This window comes from Coenobita brevimanus, chromosome 41, assembly GCF_032717465.1.
Source record: "Coenobita brevimanus isolate Jiangsu-jjx chromosome 41, ASM3271746v2, whole genome shotgun sequence".
In the NCBI taxonomy this organism is placed as follows: domain Eukaryota; kingdom Metazoa; phylum Arthropoda; class Malacostraca; order Decapoda; family Coenobitidae; genus Coenobita; species Coenobita brevimanus.
In genome coordinates this window covers 17,721,776-17,733,954 of record NC_136994.1, presented here as the reverse complement: position 1 = coordinate 17,733,954, position 12,179 = coordinate 17,721,776, and the positions used below count along the sequence as shown (strand labels likewise).

At 40.3% G+C, this 12,179-nt stretch overlaps 1 protein-coding gene across 1 annotated transcript; it reads right to left on the bottom strand.

Moving 5' to 3' along the window:
- Window positions 1–660: 660 nt before the first annotated feature.
- On the bottom strand, window positions 661–5,352 carry RpL24-like (ribosomal protein L24-like). Its single transcript, XM_080270501.1, has 4 exons — window positions 5,216–5,352; window positions 4,414–4,600; window positions 3,245–3,402; window positions 661–1,540 (listed from the first exon to the last, which is right to left on the bottom strand). The coding sequence occupies exons 1-4, from the start codon at window positions 5,294–5,296 to the stop codon at window positions 1,259–1,261; spliced, it is 708 nt and encodes a 235-aa protein (XP_080126627.1). The 5' UTR covers window positions 5,297–5,352; the 3' UTR covers window positions 661–1,258.
- Window positions 5,353–12,179: the final 6,827 nt, after the last annotated feature.

Genomic DNA, 12,179 nt, shown 5'->3' with positions numbered 1-12,179 from the left:
TATATCAAAGATTTAGTCATCACAGCTAACTTAATGGAAAGAAAAACCACCACATATGGTCATCACTGGTGCTAGAGAGGGAGATCTTCACATGTTGGCACTGACGGTGGACTGCAGAAGAGATACTCCAGCCTGCAATCCTCAAGTTTCACATCCAGATGAGCCCGGGGCCACAACAACAACTGGTCCCAAGGATCAACATTGTTTTCATCTGCCCCCTCCAGGAAGCCCCCCCAACAGATTATCCTAAGCATTTCATAACAATGACCATCCTTCTTTTTACTATAGGCTGACAGACAATTTTATTTAGCTTAGGAAGCATCTCCACAAACCCATTCAATGCACAGAATATTTTTGTGTGCCATTAAGTGTGACCTCAGGGTTAAGGGACTGAACAGGGAGGCTGCAATGGGTCGTGCAGCGTGGAGAGCTGCCATTAGGTGACCAAGGCCGACACATGCAAGCATGTTGAAGCCTTTAAAAACGAACGAAAACGAATGAGCGATTCCTTCTATCACAATGAGGGATTTAAATATGTATATTGTTTGAACTTGAAACTGAAGTCCTCCCTACTTACATCTAGAATGTATGTGATGTACAGACTATTTACTAATGACTATACTAATAAAAACATCATTCCAATTTATGATTACACTCAGCCACAACCCAAATACTTTCACACCTGCCTACATTCCTTCATTCTGTTCAAATTTCCTTACCTGTATGGACCTGTTTGAATGACCAGTGGGCTCCTGTGGTACTAAGTACAGTAATGTAAAACTGGAAAATTACCATGTAGATATACACAATGCTTTGGACTGAAGTGTGCTCAGATACAACAGGTGCACATTAATCATGTAAATGAGCTCTAAATACAACTCTAAATTGTCATGAACTGTAGTTACACTTGATGAGTTACAGATAGTTTATGCTGGTGTGGAAAGGGTGTGAATGGACTATAATTCCTTCCTAAAGGATGGGATGGGGTAGAATGGGGGATTACAGGCACAAAAATACTTGCATATATTTCTAACTTCAAGATAATTCTAAACTGATTGTGAAAAGAAAGAAGACTCTCAACAAAATAGTGTCTTATATTTGTAAGATGGATGAACTACAGCAAAACATCATGCCCATCATCAATACCACTTTCATCACCGTTACTATCATCATCAACATCAATAACTATATACGGTACCAGTTTAAGTCAGTGTCTTCTAAACAAAACATTTTCAAATCGACAGGTTGAATTTTACCGTTACGCATCCTCATCCGTAGTATCATCATCATCATCCATGCCACCATCACCACCACCACCATCGTCATCATCATCATCGTCATCATCACTATCCTCCTCACCACCACTCTCCTCTTTGATCTTGCCATCAATCTCTTCCTCCATGTCTTCCTCGTCCACGATCTTGTCTTCCTCCTCCTCCTCCTTGACCTCAACTCTGGAGGGTCCTGGCTCTATCCTCTTAGCCACCTTCTCCTCCACCACCTCCATATCTTCCTCCTGAACTTTCTTGGCCTTGGGTTTCTGGAAGGCAAGGATGGTGTTAGCAGGTCATAAAGTGCACTACCGGTACCTTATACAGTACAGCTATAGGGTGTTCTACAAGATTTCTGAGTAAGGTAGTTTGCTGATCAATGGGTAGAAGATTGTGCTTAAACAGAATTGGTCATAGAGAGAGAATGGATGAAGACAAGATGGTGAAATAAGCATATGTGAGTTAATGTGAATGTGGACAGGATGTGACATGGCAAGAAAAGGCAGATGGATATGGCAAATGTGTGTGAGAATGTGACATAAGCTGCTGTAGCTAAGGAAATGGCAAGTGATCAAAATGGGGCATCTCGGGGTAGATTTAACACGTAAAGTATAGGGATGCATTTTTGAGCCTTGGATCCCCCCCCTCCCCCAACCAAGTCCTAAACCCACCCATATGAGTCCAAAAACAAGTTTCTAGCTAACCTACACCCCCAAATAGCTTTAAAACATGTTAAACTAAGCCTAAAAGCAGTTTATAACTCACCTAAACCGAAAATAAAATATGAAAATCATCAAAAATAAGTCTGGAAAAAATCAAACTTAGTAAACTGTACCCCAAAATGACAATGTTCACCCCCACTTATGACTCTAAGTCTGAAAACAGTTTATAAATCCACCTACACACAAAATTTAAGTCTAAAACATCATCAAAATCGGTAAAAAAAAAAAATAAACAAACAAAACCAGTTGTTCTACCAGGGTCTGGCCATCGTTCGGAGGGGTAGTGTGGTATTTCTACCCCCATCGCTATGCTGGGGTATTGCATTTTATCTTGGGGTCTGCCTGTACATTCAGAGTGGCATACGACGGGATATGGAACCCCTACTTTTATTTGGAAGTTGACTGAATTAATTTATCTGACAGGAGTATATGAAACACTTCCACACAAAGAAAAGAAAAACTGCAATGGTTATGCTTGTGAGGTGGAGCTAAGATTCTGGCGGACTGAATGAGAAGTGGCTGACTGTGTGGACCATTTTACCTGGCAGGCTACTGATTATTCTCATACTGTTTCTGGATCCTACAGCACTCCATCATTTTAGGAGAAAATAAAGGGTGAGGTGATGATGAGTGTATTTCCTGTAACCTGATAAAGAGCCTTAATACCTTCCAGTTCAGTTGATGGTCCGGTGAAGCCAAACTGGACGGATGATTTATTAAGTAACCAAGGAGATTCTTTCCTAAACAATAAATAAAGGTCATCTCCTATCATGTAACCATAACTACATAGCACAATATTCAAGTTGTGAGTGGTCCAGTTCTGTCAGGTGATAGCAATGAAACAAACTGCCATAAGCCACCCAACCTATGACTTCAGTTGAATCTACTGTGAGGCAACTCAGTCTTTCCCTTTTTGAGGAGCTACGATCTTAAGAAGTGCTGTGATAGATGAGTACAGGGTTTAGGTACAGCCACCTATATAGATTAAGTTTGTATTGGATACCAAGAATATCACACTTATTGCAAATGAACTGCAGCAAATAGGCAATGTCTTGAGTATTATTGTGCTTTTGAAGATATGGCACTTCTGAGAGGGAAAAAGGAGGAAATGGTACTTCTGAGGGGAAAAAATGGGGAAATGGCACTTCTGAGGGGAAAAAATGATGAAACAGCACTTCTGAGGGGAAAAATATATACTGTATATATTATCATTAGCTATTCACACTTTGTCCAAAATAATCCCCTACATACCCTAAGCCCAGCAGCTGGTGACTTGATGAGATGCATGTGCCTTTTAACTTCAAGCATGTCCGTCAGACGATCCATCTCCAGACCACCCAATAAGCGCTCCATCTGGAACTTATCCTTGCGTTTGTCTGCCACTGCTGTCACCTGCTTCATCACCTCAACTGTGGACAAAAGACAGGAGTAAGTTGACAGTCACAAGCTTCATAATTTGAGGATGTAACATGACAAGTGCTAGTGATGTTGAACACTAGGAAACAGAAATCATACTATCTTGGGCCAGACACCTTAATTCAGGAGGAGGTAGATAAGAACAAATTGCCTCCATGTCACACTGTCCTGCACATTCAAACTGCTCTTCAACTCACACCATCCTCATTCATATACCTCTCCACTCCATCTCTCTATCCCATCCTCAACTAATACTTCATCATCAGCATCAGCATCCGGACCTCCTTTCCCACCACAGGGCAGGGTGAGGAGCAGCAATGTCCAGACAGCCCAAATTTGCCCAAACCAATGGGCCACACTTCCATTCACTCACCATGCCAGCCCCCAGAATCCTGGCTCCATATGATACACCAAAAACATTCACCACGAATGTAGCTTCACATAAACGTATCCAATAGAGTCAATCAACTAGTACTACCTATTTTATTCCATCTGCTGCCAAACAGTGTTATATTACAATGAGGTAACTTGTTGCAGTAAAGGGATCAGAAAACAGACTTGATCGCCTCAACCATGGGCAAGTGAGGATTAAAGATAACAGGCATAGGTGATGCCAGATGGCAGGAAAAGTAGAATAACAGTACTTTATCACTTTACAAGATCCAGTCGTCAGTTTTTCTCTAATCTGGCTAACATGATACTGTATGACATAAATCTTACTCCAAGCTAGGTTGGCTCTGGTATGGCTGAATAACTGACAGAAGTGAAAACTAACATCCTTCTCAAGTGGCAATCTATGTACTGTATCTACCGGTATCTTGAATATTGAAATTTAAGAAAAGATTAACACTAGATTATGATGCTACTGTACTCACAAAGAAGTGCAATGGTAAGGACGTAGTGCCAGAGTATCATCTTATTCTGCCATCAAACTACATGACACAGGTGAAAATTGCTGAACATCTGGGGCAAGTTAAGGTAAAAGGACAATACCACTATCTTACTTGTCTTTTTCCACGTCTCTCGATTATACTTGACAGGAATATTGCGTCGCTTCTCAAACTCGAAGGAAGGGTCGACCGTCAGCACCTTCCCGGCCACCTTTCGGAATGTCATGGTCCAGCGCACCTTCCTGGGGTTCTTCTTCCTCTTGAATAATTTGTGGCATCGGTCCCGGCAGAATCTGAATATCTGTGGTGAGATAAGAAGTGTAAGAATATGCAGTGAATAGCAAGACATTACCTCTTTCAAAACGGCAATGTTCTTTTATCATATTCTTCCCATTTTCAGACTTTATTAATCTTAGGGAGGATATTTTGTACTAGAGGGGTTTGTATAGACTATAATTTTCTTTGTTCCAAAAAGTACATCTTAAACTGAAGAAAATTGTCTGAGTACCAAGAATGAATACTGTAAAAGTACCGAGAATGAATACTGTAAAAGAATTCTTCATTAGACTCGAGCATTTTTTTTTTTTTTCCTTCCTCGTCATAAACGCCAGAAGGATGATGGTGGGCTGCAAATGGAAAACTTTCAGCCTGCAGTCGCCTGGTTCATGCTCATTCATGCCTGGTGCCACAGCATAACGGGGGCTAAAAGCCGAGTATTTTGACCTTTCTGCCCACTATATAAAGAGGTCTTGTTACAGCCTACTTCCTTCCTAAGTCACTGGAGCTAGGAGGCTCCTTGCAACATAAACAATGGGCTAAGGAATATAAAAAATGTAGAAGTCCTCTCATTCGCTTGGGCTGTCTAAACGATACACATCTATTCATTACTCACGAAACACATCCTCGCAAGCCTTACCTTGGAGTCATTTCTTACGAATTGTATGCCATGCCCCGGATAAACCCTCCCTGAACAGAAATAACACCTCTCAATACGCATTTTGCGTGAGAAATATTAACTTCTTGACAAACACATGTGTACCAGAAGGTTTGGTCGGTAAATATCCTAAACTACAGGAGAACTGATGCTGGTGCTGCCTCGCAATGAAAATCACAGAAAACTTTTGAGAGGGTAAACTTACCTAGTTCAAATACATGGGACGTTAAGAGGCTTACGTTTTTTTAGGGTTCCCATCTATCGACCAACCTTAAATGAGGTTTCAACAAAGACATCTTTCAATGATATATCAATAAAGTTACAACTTCACGATAAACTGCATTATAATTATATCTTTATCATCACCTCATCCGGATCTCCCTTCCCACCCTAAGGCAGGGTGAGGAGTTGCAATGTCCAGACAGCCCAAATTTGCCCAGTCCAATGGGCCACGCTTCCATTCACTCATAATTCAAGACCCCGGAATCCTGCCTCTATCGGATACGCCGAAAACATTCACCACATTCTGTAGCTTCACATAAACGTATCCGATAGAGTCAATCCGGACGCTCTCACGTTAAAATGGGGTGCCAAATTCCTGATCATGCACTTCTCCTCACAACATTCATCCAGCCAGCTCGATCTCTTGTCATTCCCTAGCCTCACCGACTTCCAAACCTCTCTTCCTCACATACTCATCCATTATATCCCTCCACCTACTCCTTGGCCTACCTCGCCTCCTCCCTCATTCAAATTCGATAAGGTAGGCTATACCTTTTTCATCACTCTATTGCTATCCAGTCTCTCCATATGACCATACCATCTCAGTACACTCTTCGATTCTAGTATCCACTGACTTCTTCACTCCACATCTTTCACGAATCACATTATTTCGTATCCTATCCACTCTCTGTACTCCACAAACATTCCTCAGCAGTTCCATCTGCTCTTACCCTTGACTTTTCATTTTCATGCCACACCATAGTCTCACATCCATTTGTTAAGGCTGGCACTAACACTCCTTCATGTAAGCCTCGTGCAGCTGCAACACTCAAGCCTCTGTTTCTTATCAAGGCCTTCATTGCACCAGCTACTCTTCTTCCTTATGTCACTCTACTTTCAACTTTTTTTGCACATTTTCCTCTCTTTTCTATCACTGTACCCAGGTATTTGAACTCTCTCATCAATTCCAGTCTCTCTCCATTCACTGCAACATGACACTGGAAGTCACCTTCTCTCTCGATAACCATCACTTTACTCATTTCTACATGTGCTCTCAAGGCACGACGCTCACAGACATCAGCAAAACTCTGCACTACTCTACCAAGTTCTTGTCCGGTATTTGCAAGTAGTACTGCATCATCAGCATACAACAAATTTGAGAAATTCCATCCAACACCATTCATTACCAACGCCATCCCCCTCTCCTTTACTCGTGTTTTTACTTCTCTCATCACCCCATCCATATATATACTGAACAACCATGGGGACGTCACACAACCTTGTCGCACGCCCACACCGATCGTGAACCATTCACTTAGATGCCCATTAACCCTTACACATGCTTCACTACCATCATAAAAACTCTTGACGGCACCTAGCATACAATTATAAAAAGGAAAAAGTACATAAATATCTGTAATACTTAAAACATAACTAAGGATTATACGGTAAGTTGTTGTGTACATTATGTTAACAAAATTTCAATCACAAGCTTTTATCATAAATACTTATCATCTGAACTCTATATTTTAGTTACCGGAATACCACTGGTCTACTCTATCCTTGAAAGCACCAATAGCAGGGGCAGTGACCACCTCCTCAGCAAGGGAATTCCAGGCATTAACTTCCCTTACACTTAAAGAATGTGCTCTGATTAGTGTTCTCCAGTGACCTCTCTTTTTCAGCTTACATGTGTTTGATTTGGTACTTCCTTCACTATACACAAAGTGAACATTGTAGTCCAAATTTTCTATCCCTTTCAGGATTTTCGAAGTTTCTATTCAATCTTCTCGATGTGTTCTTTGCCCCAATGTTATCAGCCCCAATCGTTCACTTTGTTCTTCATACTCGAGGTCCTGTAAAAGTTTGGTCATTCTCTGTTGTACTTTCTCCAGTTCCTGAATGTCCTTTTTACTATAAGGTGACCAGCTTTCCAATGCATACTCTAAATGAGGCCTTACTAAGGCAAAATACAAGGTTCTGAACATATCTAAATCCATATTAGGAAAATTTCTTCAAATCAAACCAACCACTCTGCTGCCTTTTGCTGACGCCTTTGCTACATGTTCAGCTGGTTTAAGATGCGACGACGTTAACACTCCGCGGTTCTTCTCCAATTAATTCATAAACAAATATAGGATTTCTATGTCCTGCATGCATAGTAACACATTTACCAGCATTGAACTCTAACAACCATCTTTTATTCCACTCTTGAAGTCTACCCAAGTCTCTTCTGCACAGATTGAATATCCCCGAAAGTATTTAACTTTTTGAAAATTTTGGCATCACCAGCAAACAGAAGTCATGGGCACGCTAACTTCTGAACTAAATCATTTATAAAAACCAAAAACAAAACCGGACCAAGTACGGATTGCTGTAGTACACCTGAAGTTACCTGCGACCTACCTGATCTAACAACTCTGATTTCCACTAAGTGTAACTGATAGGAATACCTTGATCCACTTCAAGCGCCTCTCCCTCCCTCCCTCCCTCTCTCTCTCTCTCTCTCTCTCTCTCTCTCTCTCTCACACACACACACACCATATTTTTCCATTGTTGTTTTATCTGATAGGAATGCCTTGATCGACTTCAAAAGCTTTCCTCCCATTCCATTGGCCTTATGCATAACTAAAATTTTTTCCTGTTTACTTTTATAACGTTGTGTTGGATAATGAGGTGGAGGGACGGAACTGAGAGGTATATGAGGGAGGGGGGAGTGAGTTGGGTGACAGAGCGACTTGGAGGCGTTTTGTCTGCGGCCACCCTTTGCGGGATTAGGGAGTCAGGCAATAGACAGATAGATATGACGTGTTAGGTGAAATGCTGACCAATATTTTCTACAAATGAGCAGCAATTAATCTAGCCTAACTTATACTGTACATTCTAACCATGCAAGGGTTAGAATGTATAAGTTCTTCCCATCCAAACCTAACCTAAGCTAACTCAGAGACGTTGTGTTGTTACGGATAATTATTATAAGGTACACTGTTCATTGGTTACTGCCACATATCTACACGTCACCATTTTGGCGCTAATACCGACAGTCCACACAAAATGCAAGATAAGGTTGCTTCATATTCGACTCGTGTGATGATACTTGGCAGGAGTGTTTTTATGATATGTCGGTGGGTTTTGTAAAATAGATCTCTCTCTCTCTCTCTCTCTAACGAAACCGAAATGATTAAATATTCCCCGCCCTGGCCCAGCATCAAACACATATTTTTCCAACAACACCCAGTTACTCTAACCACGCCTTCCGTACAAAAAAATGATGTTGTATTATTACAAGCTTGTGCAATTCACCTTCACACGTCACCACTCCAGCACAAATACCAACCGCCCATACTAAACACACACTAGACACAATCAGGACAAGTGTGATGATAATGGCAGAGGTTTTTCATGACACTTCTTTGGATCTTGTAAATCTGAAAAGTAAATTCTGTATTACAATCAAAATACTCAAACTTCTCCCTGCTACAGCTCGGGATCGAACATGTATATTTTTGGACCGTAGTCAGCTTCTCTTACCACTTGGCCACCACCTCCCATGGCGTACTCTTTTTAAATCCTACGGTCCACAGTTCTGCCAAGGATAAGATTGAAGGAGGTGGTTTTACGGTCTGGTTGGAATCCGTTAAGTGTGGAAGTTCAAAGTCATTCCCAGAGAGAGAGAGAGAGAGAGAGAGAGAGAGAGAGAGAGAGAGAGAGAGAGAGAGAGAGCTCTTTTTCCATTTCTAGACCCCTCCCATCCAACAAAGATGAAGATGATGGTGATGATGGCTATAATAATGATAATAACAATAATGATGATAATGATGAACCAAAATATAAAACCTGTGACTATTCATGTTTCCGGCCTGAAGATTCTTGATTCAGCTTATGAAATACCCCTTAACGTCACTTCCTCTGCTATTCATTTTATACATATATCCATTTCAATATCCTCTTACAAGTTATTGAATCCAACTATGTCGATATTTAAGCTATATATATATATATATATATATATATATATATATATATATATATATATATATATATATATATATTTATATACGTATATGTATATATATATATATATAAATATATATATATATATATATATATATATATATATATATATATATTTATATACGTATATGTATATATATATATATATATAAATATACATATATATATATATATATATATATATATATATATATATTTATATACGTATACATGTATATCCATATAGATATATATATAAATATATATATACATATAAATTTATATCCATATAAATATATATAGATATATATATATATTGTGTGTGTGTGTGCGTGTGTGTGTGTGTGTATGCAGGAACAGGTGAGAATGAGAGAGCAAAAGAAGGGGTGTGTACTGTATTGTTGTGAGTAACAGATGGAAGGAGAATATAAGAGAGTATGGATCAGTTGGCTCAAGGACGGTGTGGGTAAGATTGAAAGTTGGACTACAAATGTGGGCGATTGTGTGACATGTGTGGATGAAAGGATGAGAAGGTGTGTAATGGATGCAAGAGTATATAGAGGTTAGAGGAGTGGACTTTCGGACCACCACTTGGTGGTGGCCAGAATCAAGGTCCAGGTGAAATGGAGAAATAAAAGAAAGGAAGGAGAGCAGGAAGTTGCAGATGCAAGGAGCGATTTATTTTGCTTATTACACCTTATTGTTCTCCTCTGTTCTACAGAAATACTTCCAATATCGCCAGACTGCGCAAAAAACGTGAAGATGGATATTAACCAGCCATATCCAAAAATGAATCGCTAAGAGAGTGGTGTTAGGGAACTTCCTGACGAGAATACAGGCTTAGTAACACTGTACATTATTCTCGTACGGTTAGGAAGTTTTTTTTTTTTAAATGATAGGAAGAAGGAACCAAAGGCTAAGAGCCCGCAAACACCTCTTCCTGACGATTAATTTCTCACGCTGCTCCGTTACTATATTCTTGTGTGTCATGCAAAGTCCATATTGGAAGAAAAACACAGGAAGCAAACCAGGGGATATTAATGAGTAGTTTGAAAAATAAATCGTTATGGACGGGGTGTTAGGGAGCCAAAAATACGGGCCAAGGTCAGAGATTAAGAGGATTAAACAAAGAAGCGACGTCAACACACTCAGCAATTTCAAAAAGGATTGAATCATTTCCTCGTCGAACTGATTACTCCACCATATGAAGTAAACAAAGATACGCTTGTTACTGAACCGATTATTTTAAATGTCAAGCGAAACGATTTCCTTTTGGCGATTGTCTTTTGTTTCGACAGTCTTCCGGGATTAAGAGCCTTTTTTTATATACCTAGTTTTTTTTCCTCTCAGACGTTTTTGAACCGCTAGTTTTGTATTCTTCCGCCACGCCGTTATCTCGAGCGTAAAACCTTGACTGAAATTAATTCCCGAATTTTAATTTTATCTGTCATGATTTTACGGTCGAGTTAATAAATATGAAAGCCTGTGATGCAATAATTTCAAGTGTCATTATCTTTCAGCCTCATAAATCTATTTGTCTGTTTATGGCCAGACGCCTTAATCCCGTAAGGGGTGGCCACAAACATATCGCCTCCATGTTGCCCTCTCCCCTGCCATTACATTGTCCTCCCTTCAACTGACACACCCGAACTTACATCCCCTCTCTCATTATGAGCGAGGATGCCTAGAGTATACTGATGGCTACCTACCTACCAAGTTTCATGCCTTTACAACAAACTGTCTGGCCTGTGGTCCTCTTTTGAATATTTTCGACATGCTGCACTTGGCGTGTGTCACGTGTCACGTGCACCGCCTGGGTGTGATGAAACCTGTCAAAAACAAATCTTAAAGAATTGGGCTATCATGTGATGCAAACCACGCAGTGATCGGCCCTGTGGTTGCTGAGATATAAGCTTCTCAAAAGCGTTACGGTCGGGTCGGGCCGGGTTGGGCTGCTCATATATGAGAAAATGCCACTACTTGACGAGAGACTCGCAAGGGATTCGCCCTCGCTCGTAATGAGAGGGGGGAGTGTAAGTTGGAGTGTGTCAGTGGGGGGGGGGTGAGTTGAGGGGAAGACAGTGTAATGGCAGAGGAGAGGGCGACATGAAGGCGATTTGTTTGTGGCCACCCTTTACAGAATTAAGGCGTCTGGCAATAAATAGCTAGACAGTTAGACAGATAGCTATATAAATAAAATATTACCAGATACAAAGCGTTAAGACACTGCACACCTTCGCAACACACGCCAAGCCGTCGGTCAGGGCTCAGATATCTTCAATTGCAGTATCTTCCTCTGCAATCACCACTCTTAAGTCTGTTATTTGCTAGATCTGTTTTTATTCCTATCATTATCGAGACAATTTCTTACACGTGGGATTCTGAGATATAATTTAAGATCAATTTAAGATTTTTTTTTTTTATAGGACGAGCTAGGCAAGGGAAGATTTTGAACTCATTTTGAACTCCTTTCCCTTTGTAACTTATATATCTTTGAGGACAAGGGATGATTTTGAATTCCTTTCCCTTTGTAATTTATCTGTGAGGACGAGCTAGACAAAGGAAGATTTTGAACTCATTTTGGACTCCTTTCCCTTTGTAGTTTATATATCTTTGACGAACTAGACAAGGAAAGAATTTGAACTCATTTTGAACTCCTTTCCCTTTGTAACTTATATATCATTAAGGACGAGCTAGATAAGGGAAGATTTTGAACTCACTTTGAACTCCT

Coding starts and splice junctions, on each gene's coding strand:
- RpL24-like (XM_080270501.1), bottom strand. CDS start 5,296: ATGCGTATTGAGAGGTGTTATTTCTGTTCAGGGAGGGTTTATCCGGGG. Junction 3,403..4,413: donor AGAGACGTGGAAAAAGACAA/GTAAGATAGTGG, acceptor TTTTGTCCACAG/TTGAGGTGATGAAGCAGGTG. Junction 1,541..3,244: donor CACCAGCTGCTGGGCTTAGG/GTATGTAGGGGA, acceptor CTTGCCTTCCAG/AAACCCAAGGCCAAGAAAGT.